A 22,707-nucleotide genomic window follows, 5' to 3' on the forward strand; every position below is an offset into this window, starting at 1 on the left:
TTACAGTGTACAAAACATACAGAGAAGCATGTATCTATGAAATTAAACAGCTATTTCTGTAACTACTTAAGAGATCAAATGCCAAACATCAATATATCACCTCTGATATAGTACAAGCAGGATCTCACACTGTTTTACCATTAGTATCTAATGACTTGGTTTTGACTATATCATTTTTCAGTTAAACAAGTTTACAGGTTGCAGTAGGCAAAGGCGAATACATTTATTTTTAGTAATGATTTTTAATGGATAAAAATTTAGTATGTTTATAAAGTGAAATTTCTCCTGATGAAATATTAAATGTTTCATAAACAAAATATTTGATTTTGACATTACTGTGATGCTGTGTGTCTTTTTTAGTGTTAGAAATATTTATGAATTTAAATAGGGCAATGCATGGGTAAAATGCTTTAAAAAATTGCAAAACTAACAGAATGTGTTCCTGCCTCATAATAAACAATTGTTGAATGATGTTTATTAAAACTGGCTCTCAAGTGACAGATAATAAATGCGTAGCTCTTTTATGCATGCTAAATTCAGCATTCTGAAAACTTAAAAGCAGATAGATCAAAAACAACGGAGATAAAAAAGTCACAAAGACAAAATACAGCAATATCAGGAAATGACAGGGAAATAATTCAGACTTAAAAAGGACTTATTATTTAGTAACTCATAACAACAATTTACAGAATTAAATTAGAGGCAAATCAGAGTCTTTCTGATGTTTTAGATACGCAATTTCTCTAGTGCATATAGTTTGATCATGCAGTAGAGAAATTCACACTATGATGTCCCCTTCAAAAAAAGCAAACCCCCCAGTTTCTCTCCACTTCTGATTCCAGGTTACAAATATTCATAGATAATGAATGAAGAAGAAAAAAAAGACTACAATAAAAATCAATAATTAATCTATTTTAATTAAAAACTTTAGACATTTCTTTAGTATTTGGAGAAGTTAGACCGTCTCTATGTATGTCTATGTTAGAACGTCTCTATGTTAGACCGTATATCTATGTATGTTTCACATATAGCCAGCCCATATCTGCACCATATCTGCACCAAATTGCAAAAATACTGGATTTAATGGGCTTTGTGTCCTTTACTGTAATCACTCCATTGGCTCTTTGATGTTGCATGCATTTTCAGTGATGATGGAAAGAGTTGCTTCAGCTATGTATTTTCACCTCTGTTTCTAAAAGGTGAAGGACAAAACTTTTAATCAAGGAGCAGCTTATCTTTAATTAGGAAAAACATAATTAGGCATTATCACCTAATTGCTAATACTGATGGAGAAATTCATATTTTCACAAGTAGTGACCCATGCTGTATTATGTCTCTGCTGTTTACTGCATAATAAATCTATATTTGTGTTTGGCAGCTAGCCAGCAAAATTAAAAGGTAATCAACGTGTTTCTCTGCAGTCTGGTCATCAAAGCCTCTGGCTTCAAAGATGAGTAAATAACAAAGTCAAGTTCTGATGTCCTAACAGAAAGCTTTCTTTGGGAATAACTATATTTATCTCTTCTGTCAAGACATCAAATGATACTTGAAACAACTGTATACAAAAAGCTTTGCAAAACAGATGAGAAGAATTGTGCTATACACCTGGTGTTGAGTTAAAAAACAGTTTAATGTCTCAAGGCACCACCATGGTAGAATTTTATACCTGCAAGTAATCATCTAGTACACTATTATACAGTTAAGGTAATGTATTAATAAATAGCTTGTGCAATTTTGGGAAGCAATCTATAAAGGAATGTCAGATATACAATAGGCACGTACTATAATACAAATAAAAAACAAAATTCCTAGAAAAAGCATGCTGAGCACCTCTTGGTATAGGTTGAGTTTCTTATTCTAAACACTATGTAAATCTTAACTTACAAAAGGTAAAACTGAAATCTTATAGTAACTGCTTATTTAAATTGATTTTCCTGGGTATTTGCTTCTATGTCACAGGATTACTTTTAGAGACAGAGGGCTCTGGCACTGGCTGTAAGGGGCTATCTTGTTCATTTAGTTGTGCGTTCAAGTTTTCAGAAGTTAGGAGAGAAGAATTAAAAACTATTTCACTCAAGTCTGATTTTATGGATACCAGATGTGGTTCTTGAAAACTTAATGGTTCTTCTAACACTTGTGTATTTTCTCGTGTCATTCCCATATCTGATGGTGACTTTCGCTTCATTCTTGTGTATGATTTGTCTAAATTCTCCATGCCTTGGTCAGTTTTCTGAAATCGCCCAAAGAACCAGATGAAGAAACCAAACAAAGCAAAAGCCAGCAAACTTGGAATAAAAGCCAGACATTTGACATCAAGGCTAGAGCCTGTAAATCTGCTGTGCAAGAACATGTCCCCTTCGGCATAGGTCCGGTTTGTCAATGGGTTAGTGTTATTGGATCTCCACTCCCAAGATAACTTAGTCCTATTAAGGTCTTTTAAGCTTTCTGAGTCCTTCACTGTGTAGATCTTCTGTCCAGGACCAATATATTGACCATATTCATGAGGTTTGTAAAATATTTGGTTTTTCCACATATTCAGATCCAAGATTAAAACAAGGAAGATAATTCCATAGTTAAACCATTTGCCTGTTTGGAAAAAGAAAGTTTTGTCATCTGATATATCCATTCTAGAAGTAGTACAAACACAGTCATATGTAAAAGCTATCCAGATGAAAAAAAGTTCTTTTTTATTAGTCCATAAAGCAAAGCTGTAAATAAATTTCTACCATAATCAGATTTGTGCTGAATATCACTTAGTATTTCTCAATTAGGTCTGGACACATAATAAAATAATGTTGTAACATAACCACAGCAGTATACCAATTCAATTAACATTACAGTTTGTAGGTGACCAGTTGATCAGACCACTAGGTGATATAGTATAGATCAATAAACTTGAAAAAGTAGGAATTCCAGGGCTTAAAAAATATTCATAGGGAAATTTTCCACAAAAAGGCCATACTTGATAGAACCATTTATATTCCAGAAACTACTAAGGTTTTTCAGGTTGGTAATTATGCATATTTGATATACTTACATTGGCTATATGCTTACATTGTTTGATATACCAGCCATGGTGTGCAGACATATTCAGGTGGGAGAATTCAGATAAACTGTGATTTATAGATGTCGTACCCTTAAGAAGTAGCAAGGGCTGATCATAGAATTCAGAGTCTAGTCAGTTTACCTTTTCTTATAATCTGTGTGATGATAAACTCCTCCAAGGAGTGACTCATAGCCTAACATTAAGCTTCTGTAATACTGGAGGAGGAAACCTGTCTCCTTTTATTATTTAAAATTGCTTTTTTGAATGCTTTCTCCAGGCATCCAAAAGACATTAAAGGTAACTTCATGCAATTGCACAGTTGGTCCTGCTTTGAGTACAGTTTTTGGAGGAGATAAACACAAGGTTTCCCTTCTAATCCACATTTTTCTATGAATACACAAAACAAATTATACTATTCTCATAGTCAAAGCGTGTCTAACATTCTAGCTGGACATATGTTAAAAACTTACCTGTGCAGTGATGACTGCCCACCACTCAAGAACCTGGGAAATCTACATGTCAGCATTATGTGAAAAGACATTCATGGAGGAATGTTCCTGCTGTTGATGAATGATCTTGCTCTGTGCCGGAATCATACATTTCAAGTGAAAAAGCAAATGAATGTATCAGGGGATCTATTAAATTACCTAGGTTATTGACTTGCAAAGAATAAATGGATTGCAGTTCCTGAAAGTCTGTGTATTCAAACTGTATAACCAGAATTCTCCAGGAGCGTTAGGAGAGCAACTTCTTTCAGCAATTATGTTTAATAGTTCTTTCAGTTCAGATTAAATAGATTGAAAATTAACAAGAATGTTCATTCTCTTGTGTTATTGTCACTGTCCAGAAAACAAACTGCACTGAAAAGACTTTGCAGTTAATTCCCATATTTTCTGAATAACTCCTCCAGTGAAGTCAAGTTGGATGCGGCTTTGAGCAAATTGATCAAGTGGAAGCTATCCCTGCTCGTGGCAGATGGGTTGGAACCAAATGATCTTTAAGGTTCATTCCAACCTAAACCATTCTATGATTATTCCCCAGGATTTTGTCAATATTATAATTGATCTGTTCTAATTTTAGAAGATGATCACCATATTTCATAATACCCTGTTTCTTTAATCGACACCAGGACACTAAAAGTGATCCAAAAGTATGAAATAAAATAATAAACAAAAAATGTAACTTGAGGTTTCTTGCAGATTTTTGCCCTGTATTTCACGTTTTCTCCATTAGAATAGTTTCTCCATCATGTCTGTCTTTCAATAGAGGAACACAAGGTACATCTTGCATGGTGTGTGCTGATGGGCTGCCGCAACACATTTATTCACTGATCAGTGCCTGGTGTCAAGTAGAATATAATGGCTGACTTCTCCTTGCTGTTTCCTCAGCTGGGCACTAAACTAGATGATACTCCTTTACCTAACCAGCATTTCTTAGGACACAATGATAGTGTCACTACTTTTCAGATTCCCACTGTCTGAAAATGTTTTGAAAATGGTCATGGGTTCAAAACATACTTGATGCTAAGTGGCTGATACAGAGAATGAGAGCAATCCACACAGAGAATACATTGCCCAAATTCTGATTTCCTTAGGAAAAATAAGCTAAACAGAAATTACAATTAAAAAATATTAGAACCATTATTTTTTTTATTTATGTCCACTTTGCAAGAAAACATGATTTGCATTCTAAACCTCCTTTCTCTTTTATTGTTGCTCACTTGGACACTTTTTGAAACAAAAATTTCGAATGAAATGTTACTCTGTGTTTCAAACCAAAAGCAAACCCTTGCTGCATTGTCCCAAAATTCATTCCTTGATCCTTTTCCAAGGAAAACACATCCTAGGTCCATTAAAACAACAAACAAACAACTTCCACTTCTTTTGTTATTGGCTTCCTCAAAATATTATATTATATTGGTGTTTCTGCAGAGCCAAGACAGATGACTTTCCAGAGAAATCTGCCAGATATCAGGGATAATAGGAAGGGGAAAAACTCTTTCCCTTTAGCTACACATGACAAGATTGAAGATTTTTAGGGAGAAAGATCAAAATATGAAGCATTATGAAATGATGACATCATTGAGATGGTGTTTATAAATGCCAAAATACCCTGTTATGGTTTTCTTGATTGTCAGTTTCAGGTGTGACTGACAAAGGAAACCTAGACATTGCAATGCTGAGTTGTGACATAGATCCTCTTTAGGCTTTAGGACACCCAGTGGATTTCACAGCAATTGCCTGTGTGACCACATTGTCCTAAATGTAACATGTGTAAAGCAAGCCACATGAGGAGTAAGACCTGAAACAGCAGCCTGCTGCTGTGAAGAAGTTGACTAAGACAGCAGAAAGCACTAATATATATATATATATATATATATATATATATTAGTGAATTGCTTGAGATCTTTTCCGGGTGCTTGATCTCAGGTTTCATGTAGTCTCTACACTAATTCTTAGTGAATTCTCTAGAGATTCTCTAGAGAATCTCTTAAAGATTCTCTAATTGTGAATCTCTTTAAATAATGCTCCATTCCTTTTACATTAAAAATTTAAGTGCTCACCTGATTGAAGAGAGATATGCTATTCCTGTTTCATAAAAAGTGGGAACCTGAAGCTCCCTCACTCAGCTCCTAGTCAGAGTTAGGGAGGCAGAAGCCCAGTCCTAAACTGCTGTTGGGATTATTGGGTCATTGTGGACTATACAAACAGCTTAGATCCATCACCCCATTTAACGAAGATGAACTGCAAGCTGTACATCTAATTGGCAGCTAGTTGTCTGAGAACAGCTGCTTATTTTACAGTGGATCTTCTCAAAACTCCTTTAAATTTCTCACTTTAGACAATTTTTCCATTCTCTGCATCACTGTCATGCTTGATGAGCTCTATGACCTTCCCTTTTCTTTTCAATAACATCACCAAAACCAAAGGCTGTGTATGAGTAACACTCTCACTATCACCATATATGAAAGCAATGACATCTTTCTGCTCCTACTCAGTAATCCCTGTAGCCAAGGGCTGAATTAATCCCCTCAAACACAAAATGACTGTGAGTTAGTGCTGTCTTGGTTACTTACAGAAAATGTTTTCCTCTTTTCTACAATACAGTGTCCTCTGCTATCTATCCTTCTTTAAGACTTCTAGTTTACTACTGTACTAGCAGGCATGGTAGCCAAGTAAAACCAGTCAACCAAGTAATCCTTCTAAATCGGTGATGTATTAAAGCAGACTGAAATAAGAGGTCTGATTGTCTCCATTCGCAAACTTCTACCTGATGAAAATTATCAATTCATTTTTGAGACCCAATATATTGACAGACCTTTAACATTATACATGTCAATAATCTATGTATATGAAATTATTGTCTATTATAAATTAATTTTAGCATAATTCTTTTTATAGCAAACTTTAGGTCATATATAGGAAGCTTATACAGGAAGCTTTCGAAACTTATATAGGAAATAAGCTTGGAAAGCTAGAAGTCAATTATGACCTTTCACCTTGCACATAAACAAACTCAAGTTTATAGTTTTGCAAAGGGTCAGAATAAATACATGATGAATCTACAGATATTAATTTTATTTTAAAAGATTTCAAGTTTCATTCCAGATGAAAAGTGACAAGGCAAAATGCAGCCCAATACTATGAATTCATTTAACTTGTCTCTTTTCCAGTTTCTGTAGGATCATTATGACTATTGCTTTAGGGTTGGCTCTGCTCCTGTGAAATCTGTGTGACCAAGAATAATGGCATATACCTGGCCCCACTTAGCTGTTCTTGGTTGGAAGGTACATTTTTCACATACAAAATTTGAAATGGAAGGATGTAGTAAGATCAGCTCTCAAGACCGGAAGACTAGTCAGCAAACTGAAAAGAATATAATATCCAGTCTTCAGTGAAGTTACCAATGAAGAAAATCGTGTGGGAAAATAGGTTGTCATTCAGCCATGCACTACCTAAAAACCAGAGCTTCCCAGGTCTCCAATACAGGTGTCCTTGTCAGGCTGTGATGCAAAATGTGAAATGTTTTTATAGGCATTATAGCCTAACAACCAGTATTTTGGGATGAAAATTCATCCCTGGTTTTCTGAGAAAGGGGATTGTATTCTCCTGGCTAGGGCACTCACCAGAAGGGAACCTTGACCCTAGAACAACATCCACTTGCGGCAGTGTGGACATGCATCATAGGCCCATGCTCTGAACACCAGCCTATACAGAACTCTGCTTAGAAACAGTCTCCCCTCCCTGCCGAAGCTGAACAACTGTGCAACACACATGAATGCCAGGGGCCTTCTTGAGTTGAAAGAGGTATGGATTTTTCATTTTCCTTTTTCCAGAAATTCATGTTTTCACCTCCTGAATGAGATTTTTGGGCAATCGCACATGCAACATTTGGAATACATCCCAATATTCCAAACCAGCTGCTGATTCTAGAGCAGTTTTATTTTTTATGTCCACTCTGGAATAGATTGTTCATTTGCTAAAAAAAGGATCTCCTATGAATCCAGTCCTCAGCATCCTTCCTGAGGTCAAGATGGAATGCAAAAATTCCACTTAATAAGGCTAGATGCAAACAGCCTCATGCTCTGCAACCATAGCCAGAGGCTACTGTAGGAAATGTTGACTTTAGACTCATCTCAACTGTAATTTGTTGTCTAAAACCATTCAGACACCTTTGTAAAAAATTTGAAATATTCTTCATATCTTCTGTCACATTAGTGTTATTAACTAGATACATGCGTACAGACAGACCACTCACAGCTGATCTAAGCTGAAAATCCTCTGAGGTATTTTCACATTTGTGTGCTTAGACAGCTTGTTTTTACCTCTAACCTTTCTATTTTTGCCCACAGGTTCCCTCAGGTTACTCCGTGTAGGCAATGTTTGGGCTGAATCTAGACACACTGTTAGTTTAACTTCACAAGCCTGCCATGCTAGGCACTCACCAGTTATGAAGGTGATGATTTCTCCTTTGGGTGGAAGGGTACTTGGGCTAGATTAGCACTCAGAAACTGGTTATAAACAACCAGAAAAATCTCCCATCAGTTCTGACATTCAAACCTTAAAATTTTCTATTTGAAAGTTACCCACACACTTGACATCAGACGCTCTTGGATTTCCAGTGCTGCTATTAAAGGCCCCACAGTGCCTTTTAACCATGAAGCAGCAAAATTTACTTTTAAGTTTTACAAATTTCCCTGGGTACTATAGAAACTAGGATAGATTATGTATTTTCATAAACTCAGCCTAAAAAGGAAAACACATACTTTGCAATGAGCCATCTGTCAAGGGAAATCCAGATGAGCTAGGCAGATGCAGGAATTAAAGTTATTTTTGATGTTTATGGGAAAAAGCAGCTATCAAAACAGGATGCAAATATTTAATACTCAGTAGATGCTTGCTGGGAGTTCCTAGATGCAAAGAAATGTGAGTAAAATGAGATACTCAGTTACCAGTAAAAATAAGTTAGGCTTTTCATAGTAAATTTAAAATTACAGTGAAGCATATCAGCTACAGCCTAGAGATGTTAATTCAATATTAATGACAACTTAAAACATTCTGAAATCACAAGTCAGGCCTAAGAAAGCATGTTATTACTTTAAAGTAGCAAGATGGGTTAAAATAATACACTTTGCACTGTTGTATTTATCTTCCTTTTTAGACAATGATTTATGCAGAAACAACCTTTAATTTTTTTTCTCTGCTATCATGGTCTTTATTTCCTGACAGCTGAAATTCCCATGAAGTCACTGAATTCAAGAGATAAGACTTTAAGACAAAAATAGATAAAAGGAAAAAAAGAAAAAGAAAATAAAAGCAACTGCCTTTCGACTTGTGAAATCAGGAGAGTTAGCGACATAGTGCATGTAACTGTGAAATCCTGCTTCTGTACAGAACTTGCACAGAGCCATTAAGCACAAGCCAACAGAAAGGTGGCTTGAAGTCCTTCACTCCTATGAATGTCCCTTTCCTTGGAACTGCTTTTTTGTGACACCTCTTCTTAGAAGTACCAATTCTGAATAGGGCTGCTCTTATTCATAACAATCAACATTGACTAAAACAGACTGTAAAAGAACTAAAGAAGAATAAAATTTGCCAGGGAAAAGATGTTAAATGTTATTCCAGCCATACTTTCTTTCTCCATGGTATCTGGGAGAAGATGGCTTCCAGTTTCTAAAAATCAGAGCATAGGTCATAGATTTACAGCCTGGCTTTATCTATATAGCTAGTACTAAATGAAACGTTGGTCTGGCCTTAGTCTTCCTTACCTGATTGTTACTTAAAAGAAGTCTTATGGTTAAATTCTGGATCCTGTGTATTAAACAGGGCTTAAATAGAGGGGGCTTCCTGCTGTTTTCACTGTCCTACCCACATGTCATCTGCTGCTATTGAATTCATGTTCATCACTCTCTACCTTCATTTTAGACTAGAGTATATTCATCTTGTTATATAGGTATTGAAACAGCTCTTTCTTTTATTAGCTCCTTGATTTGAGTAGAATATTACGAGTATCTGCACATCCACACAGTAACTAGAGCTTGAAAATGATCCAAGATCATGCCTTAACCTAAGACAAGAACTGATGGCAAGAACAGATGGTTCAAACAAAACTTACCCAAAGGGAGGTTCTTGTGCCATGTGTTGCGGCTGTTTATTAGATCTCCTAAAGGGGGGTATGGCACTGAGATAAAACAGGCACTCAGTAGACAGGGTACGTGATGTGCAGTCAAATGGATTGATTTGTCTAGTGAATCTAATAAACGGACCTTGTTAATGCTGAGCAGGGAAAAATTTTCCTCAGCCTTCCATTCATTATCTCATTCTCATTAAAAGAATGCCTTCTCACCAGAAAATCAGAAAGCACTCCAGTCCAGAAGACTCTACAATACATAAATATTGGTTTCTCTTCGTTGGCCTGCTTTCAAACAGCAGCACTGCTAGCAGTTGCATTTCTGATACCCAATTTATGTTCTTTGCTGTTGTTTATTCTTCGCTCTTCCCTGATTATCATCAGTGTCCTTGTCTCTTCAAAACTGTTATCTTTGTCCCTGCCAAATTTAGCAAAACCGTTCTTTGTTCTTCAATCCCTTTTCTACCACCCATTAATTACACACTCAGTTCCTGTATCTGATGGCATTGTCCAGCCTACCATGCCTCAGTCATTGTTCCTGCTTCTCTGTGCAGCCATTCCACTACTTCTCCTTTATATAACGGAATAACTGTAGGGCATCTGTGAACCTTGTGGGACTGAGCCCCTCCAAATTCATTCAAAGGGAGAAAAAGAAAAAAAATTTTTTTGCTTTCCTTGAATATCATACCTATAATTCACATAATATATTTTATGCTATTTGATGATATATTATTTGATGATATACACCTTCCCTCTCCTCCCATCCAATACCTTCTAGCCACTGATCAGGACATCATTTACTTCATCCTGTTCCATAAACCACTGGTGGCTCGAACGGTCTCACTTAGACGTGTCCCAGCTGCTCTCTCTTGGCATTCCAGAAGGGCACCCACATTCAATTTTGGAAAACCTTCCATCCCTCCATCTGTGATTCCTACTGGTTCATTTGTCTCCCCTCATTCAATAGCCAACAGGTAACTTCTGCATTAATTTTATTCTTTTTTCTGTTTTTAATCTCATTTCTGCCTTCTCTGCTGAAAATACCTCTTCTGAAACCTTGTTCAGTCTATCTTGACTCAGTGCTGGGCTTGTCATTCTTTCCTTCTCAACACATCTTTTTCCCTTGGCTTTTGCTGTCTGGTGAGCTTGTGACTCACCTGCTATCTCTTTGCCTTATCTTTCTATCATCTCTGAATGTTCCTTTTGTCCCTGATCCACAGGAGTTTCATATGGCTCTGTCCTTGGATGCCCTCATCCATTTTATTCCTGTGTGGTGTCATGTGCTGTAACTGTTTATATTAGCAGCTAAAGACCCCTGCCAATTCACACCTGCATTCTTCTGCTATCCATTGTTATCCATCTCTTCTCAATGCAGAGAGAGCTATAGGCCTTCTGTATAGCTTGAGGGTAAAACCAAAATATTTATCCCTATTTAACCTTCTTCTCTTTTTCATTCACTATTGTTATTAAAATACTGGCTCACAATATGCAAGGATCTATACATATCATCCATTTGAATAGCTGCAATTCTATTTTATTTGAGGTTATTGAACTGTCTGCTTCTGGTTAGATGACTGATGGAAGTATGGTTATGAGTGGCTTTTGCCAGATGAGAATGTCCAAAGAAAAGATATTAGCATAAATCACAGCAAAAGCATCTGAAAGCATAAGAGATCTGAAGATGAAATAAGCTGCTAATTCCCCTGGAGAGTAATTTTAGATAAAAAGATCTCTGAAGCTACATTAGGTATTACTTAGTGTCACAAGAAGTCACTGAAATCCATGAAAAACAGCAGATCTCTCTGATCCATAAGATACAGATTCCTCATTTCCTTGAGATGTTTATATATGGATGATACAAACACGGACAGATGAAGACAGAAAAAAATTGGGGACACACACAAAAGTATGTGGTTAAGCACATGGTAGCATACATTTATTACACAGAAGCAGTTTACTCTGTGACTGTGTCACAATCTGTAAGACTACATACCTGTTATATGTATGTGATATTCCTCTTTCAATATCTTTTGAAAATACGGTACTTTGAACTGCATGTGTGCAGAGGGTAAGCCTGGAAGATTCACTTCAACATCACCCATAAAATGTGGAAACTCCCAGTCCTGTTAAAAAAAGAAAAATAAGAGACTAAATATAAGCTTTCACAGTATACTTTTACCCTTTAAAATGTCTTAAATTAATAAAAGGAAAAGGTTATATTTTTAACCCTCTCATGATTGGATTTTCTTCCTTTTAGTTTGACCGACTCACTTGAAATAGAATACCTTATTTATATAGGATATTCTACAATTACTTTTACCTCAGTTCCATGCAATTATGTGTTTAAAAGTTTGCTTCACAATGACAATATTGAACCCATTGTATCAGCTAATAGTGCAATATAGTCTAAGGATAATATTTAATCTATTTTATAGGTTACCAAATAGATGATATTAAACACAAATATTTAAATGATATAAACAAAAAATATTTAAAACCTTGCAAAACTAAGAATACCTATACAAAAATCTTGCTGTACTAGTTACAACTTCCATAATTTATTATTTGATGAACAGTTTACGGGTAAGAATTTGACAAAAAAGACCTGAACCTTTCAAACATTACATATATCTGTATTCTACTTGTTCAACTTACAGGGTGTTTCCTGTATTTGGCCTTAATACATTTAAATAAACACTCCCTGTAAGTGTAGGCCCTTCAGTATGAATCAATCCAAGCACAGTTTTCTCCACTGCTGTGCTTCAGCTGACAAGGTAGTGTTGAAAATGTGGAAACTCTTACATATCATTATGCATATTTTGGTAGCATGTGGTAACCCAGATGAGGAAGAACTGCACGTAAAGGAATTTTTCACTTAGTTATCTGCACCCACCATCAGTCACTTGAAAATGGATATGATAGCATGGCTCATTAGAGTCCAAACTGAAAGTCTAGCAATAGTGCTAGAATCAGTACAATTACTGCCAGTGTCATTACTCTGTGCACTGCAGTTTATTGGGGATCTGCTGCTAGAAACACGCTGCTCCTGTTCCCATGCATACCCCTGGATTTGTATCCAATAAGCTACTGAAACAAGCACCTGATTTACTAAAAGAAAATTAATGGAATATGGAATGTGAAGAGCTCTGAAAACCATCCTAACACAGCCATCTCCCCACAAAAACAAGTTCCATCTTTTTACTTTTCAGTATTGTAGAAATGGAAATTTTCCTTCCAGAGTAATGGGAAAAAAAAAAAATAGTCAACACTAAGAATCATCTACTAAAGTGGGAGGAGTTGTTGACTCCCTCGAAGGCAGAAAAGCCCAGCAGAGAGACCTTAATAAATTAGAGGGCTGGGCAATGACCACGAAGTTTGATAAAGACAAGTGCTGGATTCTGCACCTGGGATGGGGCAACCCTTAAAGTTTGTACAGATTGAAACACTGGGGAGCAGCATGGCAGAAAGAGACCTGGGGGTCTTGGTCGATGGCAAGTTGAATATGAGTCAGCAGGGCCCTGACAGCCAGGAGGGCCAAACATGCCCTGAGAGGCATCAGGCAAAACATCCCCAGCCAGCCGAGGGAGGGGATTGTCCCACTCTGCTCTGCACTGGTGCGGCCTCACCTTGAATATTGTGTGCAGTTTTGGGCACCACAATATAAGAAAGATATAAAGCTATTAGATAATGTCCAAAGGAAGGCTACAAAAATGGTGAAGGGCTTTGAGAGGAAGTGTAAGAGGAGCAGCTGAGGTCACTTTGCTTGCTCAGCCTGGAGAAGAGAAGAATGAGGGGAGACGTCATCACAGTCTATACAACTTCCTCGTGAGGAAAAGAGGAGGGGCAGGTATGGATCTCTTCTCTGTGGTGACCAGTGACAGAACCTGAGGGAATCGCCTGAAGTTGCGTCACAGGAGGTTTAGGTTGGATATTAGAAAAAGGTTCTTCACACAGAAGCTGGTTGGGCACCGGAACAGGCTCCCCAGGGAAGTGGTCACAACACCAAGTCTGCAGAGTTTAGGAAGCGTTTGGATGATCCTCTCAGGCACATGGTGTGACTCTTGGGGTTTTCCTGTGCAGGGGCAGGAGTTGGACTTTGATGATTCTTGTGGATCCTTTCCATCTCACAATAGTCTATAATTATACGATCTCTGAAAGATAAGTGACTATATAAAACTTCCAAGAAATGCTAATCTCTCCCTTATTTTCTACAATGGAAAGGAAATGGAGGAGTTTTATCACAGGGAATAGCATGGCCCGAACACTAACAGCAGCTGATTTGTGCTAACTCTTTGTGATACTGAGTAAAAGTGATTAACAGGAGTGGAAGCAAGGAAAAAACCTGATATTCCTTATCTGGTTCCTAATGTTCACAGCAATGCAGAAAGTGCCAGTTTACAAATGCAGAAGGTAAGAGAAATAAGGATGCTCTCGTTTTGCCTTATCACTAATGCAACACATGCAGTCCTGGTCACAACATATGGTAGTATCTGCCCAGCTGCACAGAACCTTGCCCTGCATATGCAGACACCTTGCAGGTGGCAGGCATTCAAAAAATGGCCAAAGATAAAAATTTTATGCATGCACGTTTTCAGTTCTCAGTATCTAATATAGCTCTCTGGACTGGTGGTTCATGTTAAGGCATACATAGTCTCACCCAGAAATAAACAGAAAGAAATACATTCCTGAAGGTAAATTAATGAAGAGCTGTGGACTCTGCATTAGAAATAAGCAAATATGGGACTATAAATCTCTCCTCCTGCTCCTGACTTGTCCCAAGGCTCCTACTGTGCCTTTTGCTGATTGCATTGCTGATAAAATTCCACCATGCAGAATTTTGTATTGAACTGTGTCTTTGCATTTCAGTTTTTTATAAATAAAGCTCTTTCTGATCTAGATGAATTTTATCTGATAATAACAATTTCTACATATAAGCCCCATACTATATGAAGCACACCTGAACTGTATCATGACACCTATTACCCTGCAGCACTGTAATATGGAGTTACCACAGCCAGAGAGATAGGCACAGGCTGGTGCTGGAGACCTCACAGCTATAAATATCTCACTGGTGTTTCTTGGCTACAGAAATGCAGACCTGGGCTGAGCAAAACTGCTTTTCAGGGTAATAAAAGAACAAAGAAATGTCTTACATATGTGAAAGACACTCTGTATAGTAAACCTGTCTGTACAGTGGAGCTTCAGATTAAGGAAGAAACAGTAGGTCTAAAAGTGTACTATCAAACATAAAAATGGCCCCAAGTAGGAAACCATTGTGATGAACATCATATCCTTCTGAGCAAAGGACTCCAGATGACAATAACATACCATAATGCCCCCACTGAACCCCACCAGACTGAAACTGCCCATTTCAGGACCCTAGAGAGTAGAGGGAAGGGTGGCTGAAGCATCAGGAAAAGTGGTAGAAGCTAAGAAGTGTGTGTATAACAATGTTGACATTATGATTATGATTATTATCATTACTGACACATTTTTTCTGCACAAAAGTATTATCTTCTGTAATAATTAGATCTCAACTAAAAATGATTCTTGGATTACACTGTTAAAATTTAATACTAATAATATACTATTGGCTTTATCTATAAAGGTGTTCCTTACTCATCCATAAATAACTTTTTGAATGTAACACATTTATTAGTATGATTGTAAAATCTGTTCTTTAAGAACAGTCCCACTGAAATTACAGAAATAAAATAAAAAAACTCAAAACAAATAAAAATTAAACAAAACCACAAAAAAATTAATTTGAAGAAATTTAAAAAAAATCCCCCTGAAATAGTGAGTTAAACATACTGACTTCCATGGAAGTCACTACAGGCTCAGCACTTAGGAAAAGGAAGATTGAGCTTCATTTGAATCACAGCTCTGGTAAGTGTGAGTGTTTACTGTCCCTACAGAGACATTATTACACATGGCAGCAGCATTATTACTGTGCTGGAGAAAATCAGTATTATCTTTTGAGGTTAATGCCAATATCAGGTTGTCAAATCCAAACTTAACAGAGTGGCCATTTTGCCATCTAGATTGTAAGAAAATGTTAAAATCTTCAGACTCTGTTATCCTTGTTTTTTTCCTTACTGACAAGGAAAAGACAAAATAATTTCAGCAATATTCAGAAAATCATTTTTCTAAGAAATTTAGGGTGCCTTGTAGGTATGATCCACATCACTTGTTAACAGTTACACTAATAGTGAAAATGTACAAGTCCATAAATCCAAACATTTCCCACACAGGCTCGCAATCATGCTTCTCTACATGGTATTTTCTCTCTGTGGTCTCTAATATCAGTCTCATCTCTGGGACATGAGTGCCATTTTCTATGTTCTTTAGGTTCTCAGCTCATAATTTATGCAATATTCACTCGATCACCTCTAGTCCTTATTGCTGAGTTGCCTGCACTCTGCCATTTTTGGGATCTCATCAGAAACTGGGCCAAAATACCATATTTAGAATGCATTCCTACTTGCAGAATTTTAAAAGCTGTACAACCATACTTTAGCTCAAATATATACCTCTCATACTGCATGAACAGATAGTTTCTCCTTTAAATCCATCAGTATCAGATTTCTAATATTCATCTACTTCAGTGGTTACCAACCTTGGTGGGTGACGGGATTGCAGCATACATCTCTGCAGTGTATGAAGAAGAAGCTAACCCAGAACCAGAAGGCTTAAATCAGCTGCACTGAGGTCTCTAACCTCACCAGTAAGCTTTGCGGCATGTGCAAATCAAATGAGGTTATTGCCTCATTTCACTCTAGTCATGAGGAAAGGGTAGCCAGGGGATGAACTGAAGGTCACTGAAGGGTTCATCCTAGTGCTGCAGTGGGCAAAGGGAGCACCTCTGATTTCCATCAGCTACCTCATTAAATGCAGAATCACAGGGAAAAAAACCTGAGGAGGTCCTAGTATTTTGATTCTCTTCCCTTTGCTTCTAGATACCCATGCCAAGCAAATGCACATACTCACTGTTGCAATACCAGCTGTTGGTTTAAGACCCTACAATGGAGCTGACAGCACCAATTTGGTATCTCTTTAAGTAAAGATATTTTTAGTAATGGAAAGTGAGCAACAAAGCCAGACTTTCTGATGTGATCTCGCTCTTTGTGCCATCATCTGAGGAAAAGAGAAGGCATTTCCTGGGCAGTTCTGTCCCGACCCCAAGCCAGAACACACAATTGCACAGGGGAATATTGGCAATGCCCAGTGCCCTGGCTGGCTCAGGATGGTTGGTGGTTTTTGTTGCAGGTTTTGGGCTGTGTCTCTCAAGCTCAGAGGATGAGGACCAAGAGCCAGTAGGATTAAGCAAGGATCCTTAGCTGTCTGTGAGGGGGATGCTAGCCCTCAGCAAACCACATCCCATGCTTCATGCACACACAGCCCCACATCACTCAGCCACCAGCCCCTTTCCACCCAGGGAAAACTGCCACAGAGAAGGTGGGACCATGACTAAAAAACACTAACTACTGATGGTGAACAAGCATGCCACTTTCATTTCTCCTCCTGTTTGAATGCAGCTCATAGGGTATTATAAATATTTAATATGAAATAACACTAAAAATAATAGAAACAGTTTAAGATATATTTAGAAAAGAGGACAAATGTACACTGAATATTTCTGCTTTAAGTAGTTATGATATATGCTATATTTAATGCTAGGAATACATTGGTACTTTAAATGTCTCAGAATAATAAACAAAACCAGAGGTCAAGAACTGAGAAAATGCACGTATGAATGTGTATGTGTGTTTCAGAAACTGCCTATATAATTTTTTATTTACCTACTAAAAACTTTTTGAGGTGAAGACTGTTTTCAGATGTTTTTGCATCTAAGAACATGCCAGACGGGCAGACAGCTAGAGGAAGTTTAAGAAGAGGAAATGGGTTTATATTTTTGCAGATGTTTGAAGTGAAAAATGAACAGCTGGAATTCAGAGAAAAAGGCCCAAAGGTGGTTATCTCTAAATTCATTGCAGTGCTGAAACTTGCAGTGATCTCTACAGCTGGGAGGTGCTACAGTGCAAACATCATTATAATGTTTCATTCAAACATACACAAGATGGGAAGTCAGCAGCCATGAGCAGAACTCACTGTCATGCCTGTGAGATCAAACTTACTGCTCAGCTTCTGGCCTTTTGTTCTTTGCCAATACCTTATTTTAAGAGGAAGAAAATGTGATAGACATTGATGGGTTTTGCCCTCATTAAATGAAAAATATACATTTACTCTCAGTATTAGCACCCGTAGACTTGAATGGCCTCAGTGGAGCTATATATGTCCTACAGTGGAAGATGACCCATTATTCTTCAAAAGACCTCCTTCTTCATGTTGGTACTATCAGTGCTAATCTAATCATAGTTTTCAAGTCCAGAAAATTTTATTTGATCTGCTCATCTGTTTTTTCTTCACCTGCCTGGATGGTCACCAGCACTAGTAATCACAAAACTCCATCAAGAATTGTGGCACCAAGTCCCTAACTGCAGATGCTGCTTTACCTTTCATCGCTTAGTCTTGATTTAAAGAATTCAAATTATGGAAAAGTCACTGTAATGGTGGAATAACTCTTTCAGCTGTGCTCCAATCTGCTGACAGAAGACTGAAGACAACTGGCAGGATCAGACATAAGTATAGAAAGGCTATCCCTGCACTATATGGCATTGTGAGGCATGAACATACACAAAAGACTACTGCCGTTCTCTGTCATGTTTGTGCTCTTCATTCTTCAGTCTTTGCTTAGCTTCTTCAAGCTCCTGGCTTTTCTCAAGAAAGACCACTGCAAAACTTTTTCATTTTCTCCCTTATTTGAAAAAATGGTAATAAGGCAGCAATAACTCTCTCCTTGACAGTTAAAGCAAAAAGGCATGCTTGGCCTTGAATTACCCTTTCCATTAAAAAATCATTAAAGATTTCTTCAGTCTATTACGCATTTCAGCTTATTTAAAGGAAACAATTCCCAGGCTACACAGGACCCAAACAAGCCTTTTGCACTCTGCACTCTTTGCAGTTTGAATTTAGACATTAATGCATTTTGAGTGTAGACAAAGCTGTGTATGTACATGTCCTCAAAACAGTGCCCCTTGTTACTGAACTGTCTGAATTGGTATTTAACCTTTCTACAGGAAGCTCAAAGTAATCTCAAAATTTCAGTCCACCTAAAATAAGACCTGCTTGCATTACTCTTAAAATCCCGTATCCATGCCACTTACTGGCAGATGTCTAATAGATGGCACCTCTCTCTCACCTGTGACTAGACTTTTATTCACTCCCCACAACCTCGTAGTGCCTTGATACTGCAGATCTGCTCTGCATAACATATCACAGATATGAAAATTCCTACCAAACCCCACAGCTAAAATGTTTATCAAGGCTCTCATCATCTGCTGTTCAGTTACGTCAGCCTCTTTCCCTCTGGCTTTCACAAGTGCGATTGTTCTCCAACAATGCAGAAATGCTGCTTCAAAGACCATTCTCTTAGTCTGTTTCTTTGACCATGACATTCTTCTCTTTCATCCAATAAAATATAGGCCACTTCCTTTCATATACAGATTCTTTCAGATCTTTCAGTACCTTAGGTACACACTGTCTATATGACAGCTGCTCCTTCAATCAGTCTATAAATTCAGCCTACAAATTTTTCTCTATTTAAAGAATTTTTCCCCTGAGCAATTCCCTATCAGCTGCAGAGCTCTATCCTTTCTTTCTTCTTTATAATTCTCTTTTGCTATGAGAGAACATTAGGATGTCATGCATTAGGTATCCTGGATTACCTGTCATTCTGACCAATACAGTCACTATTATTTGTACCCAACTGTCTAACCAGTTATAACTCTTGGATCTTCTTTTGCAATGAAATTCTCTAGGACTGGGGTTGCATTTTGTCTGTCTAGCACAATACTGCTCCAGTCCTTAGTGACAATTGCTAGCTCTTCGATAGGACAAATATTGCAAGCAGTGTGAAGAATTAATGGCTATCCATTTCTCCTCTTACATTAGGAACAAATGAAGACAAGCCAGTGCACAAGGAAGGATGGACACTAGAAGATCTAACATCTTGAGACATGATTGATCAGGACCAACAATGATCACTATTTCCTGCTGAAGGTATGGACTGTTCCATCTTACAGCTACCCTTTAGCTACTTGTAAGGGTCAAACAGGAGCAAGGTGAAACCACTTTATCCATTCCTGAGGAGCAGCAGACATTGTTAAGCACAGCCTTTGTACATTCCCAGGATGTCCTAGGAGCAAGTCCACCAGCTTTTCCATCAGGGAAATTGAGGTCTCACATATCTAAGTGACACTAAGGTTCCTCTTCGTTGTAACTCACTCTCACCTGTTGAATAGCTATTCACAACTGCTGAAAATTCTGATTAAAAAAAACAAACACAACCTGCTCAAAAGTAAGTGTTCTTTGATTTTGCCTCTGACTTTCTTCAATTTTTGTAAGCTTTTATTCTTCTTTTATTGTCTCACTAAAGTCTGACCTCATTTGAGTTAAATAGCTATCAGGTAATTCATCTGGATGAGAAACACCAGTGAGAACTTTTCCAGTTAATTCTTGAGGCTGTTAAGCTGCTAAGTAAAGTGGTAATATTACAATATTGTGTATCTGTAAAAGATAAGAAAAGCAACTTGTTCCCTACTTGAAATTTCCCTAAACCAGCAGCAAACCACTTGTAATGGTTTTTCTAACTACCTCAGTGACAAACTTTATGGAAGCCATTTCTGTGGTGAATAGGAGAAACAAACATTCACTAATAATACACAATACTTATATTTACAGATTTACTGAGACTACAGCCTGCTGTCAAGGGAAATCACAACAGAAGAGCCAGTCTTTCTGGTACCTTAGAAACCCTAATATCTGACTATGATGTGGAGAATAAAAATAAATTTAAAATACATTGCTATACAATCATCTTCAACAATATGAGTACATTTCATGAGTACATGCAATAATACAAATACCACTGCATTGTGGGAAATATACCCACATTGCATTTGAACAGTAATATGATATCTGGAGCATTTCAGGGTTTGCAAACACTGCTAATGCCATTTGTACCTATTTGAGAACAGTAAGCTCTACTTAGAATTCTGAAGTAATTTTGAATTAAGACAACTATCTCCAGCTAATTTAAGCTGAATCAAAGTGTATATTGTCCCTTCTCTTTCTGAATACCCACACACATGAGTTTCCTTGTTGCCTGATATTCAAATCCTAACAGTGTTTTTTAGTGTTGCCTAAACCTAAGAAGAAAGATTTGCAGAAAAATATCTGAGCAGACGTTTCCTTGCTATAAGCTTTGAAATATAATTAAAATGGTTTTATAGAAATAAAGACTATCTGGAGCAAGGGATTACTGTATGTTGCTCACTGTAGATGGAAAGTAAATCAGCTGCCTCAGTGTTAGAACTGGATAACTGAGGAGCTACACTGTTCTGGACGAAATTCCTTAAGATCATAAGTGCTTTGAAGAGTTACACCATCACCTGTTTTGAATTCCCAAAATTTGGATCTGGTTACAAACAAAACTATAAACTTGCCCTTTGGTATTAAGCACAATCTGAAGTGGCAGATTTAGACCAACAGTCTCAGTTTGAAACTTTCATCCATTTGTTTTGGTTTAGCTGTAACTGCAAATTACAAATGTGCTTGTGCACTGTTCAACTTGCTGTGATTAAGGTAGTAATATTAATTTTCTGGTAGGAGAAAAAAACAGGATTATATGCTGCATTTGTCTGATACTGAGAAAATTAATAGAGCTTAAGATGATGACATGAAGTAAAAATACTGGATGCATATGGAACACAGGGAGAAATGTCTCATGAACTTAAATGTGGGGTTTGCAAACAAGTCAGTGTAAATTCTTTTTCCCCTAAAAATATCTAAAAATTCTTTCCAAAATTATTTTCCTCTTCATATCATATACCAGTTTTAATATACAAGGAAAGATAAAGGAAACTGCAAATATTGAAAGAAGAAAGGTTTACTTTGCAAAACATGGCTATCTGCACTGGATTTTTTGTTTCAGGGATGAGAATAATGTGGAATATACTTGGTCTTCCCAGCTTCCTCTTTCATTTTTTTAGCTAAAGTTTAAATAATTTTCTGTGTCTTGAGTTTTAGTCTGCTAGCAGGATTAGCAGTGGCAGCATATTGTTTGCGAACAAAACTTATCCCATTCCTGAATCCAACTCCATGGTCCCTCTCTACCTCCAGTTTTATCCTCAAAAGGTCTGGTGTGGCCATTAGACACATCTGATCCAGAAGTAAAGCAGCTTGTTTGGTATCATCTGGGCTAGCAGGAGGAAATGCACACATCATGTTTGCATAAACACATCTGGGTAGCAAATGAGGAAATATATACAGCTTAGGAGGCACACATGTAAAAATAAAATCATCTCTGATTGCATATCAGTATTCTGAAATGTGTTTTCCAACTCATCAGCTAAGTAGACTACAAGAGAAAACAATTATAGGCTATATGGGTATTTATTTTACCCACACTTATATACATTATAAATGCTGCCAAAGCAGTCTTTAACATTTATTGTGTGGATTAGATTGCCATTCAGCAGACTAGGAACAAGTATACAGCTAGCTACCTTGTAGCCACCTACATTTAGGGATCCCGAGCTTCAAGCTGAATCACACTGCGTGATTCAGTTGAGTCCCACTCCACAAGCCTGATGAGCCGCTCACATCCTGTCAGTACATGCTACAAAGTAGATGTTCTTTCTCACAGAAAAGTTCTTCAAAAGCCCTAACTGGCAGCAATGTCTGTCTGGTCTAATACCCTCTAAATATCTTTTCTGTAGTCATCACGATCTACCTACTCTTTTTGCACAAATCATAATAACTTTAATAATTATATGAGACAGTTTCTCTTGACCCTTGCACCAGGCTAAGAAGCTAAAAAGCAGAACACTGCCCGAGATGCTCCAGTGAAGTGCATCCTCATCAAATCAGAGCATCTCTCTTTTTCCCCTGAAATTAAAATTTAGTAC

The 22,707-nt window shown here is 37.3% G+C and overlaps 1 protein-coding gene across 2 annotated transcripts in view; it reads right to left on the minus strand.

Moving 5' to 3' along the window:
- Positions 1-1,611: 1,611 nt before the first annotated feature.
- The window catches only part of TMEM117 (transmembrane protein 117), a 193,280-nt gene continuing 172,184 nt past the window's right edge, over positions 1,612-22,707 (minus strand). For both annotated transcript variants that reach the window (XM_027892905.1, XM_027892906.1), the window contains 2 exons: positions 11,670-11,799; positions 1,612-2,586 (listed from right to left, as the gene is read on the minus strand). In XM_027892905.1, coding sequence (XP_027748706.1) covers positions 1,949-2,586; positions 11,670-11,799 — 768 coding nt within the window. In that variant the 3' untranslated portion in view covers positions 1,612-1,948. The remainder of the gene's footprint in view (positions 2,587-11,669; positions 11,800-22,707) is intronic.

The sequence above is a fragment of the Empidonax traillii genome, unplaced genomic scaffold (genome assembly GCF_003031625.1).
Source record: "Empidonax traillii isolate 1590-97213 ecotype Southwest subspecies unplaced genomic scaffold, ASM303162v1 scaffold374:size1477467, whole genome shotgun sequence".
Lineage (NCBI taxonomy): Eukaryota > Metazoa > Chordata > Aves > Passeriformes > Tyrannidae > Empidonax > Empidonax traillii.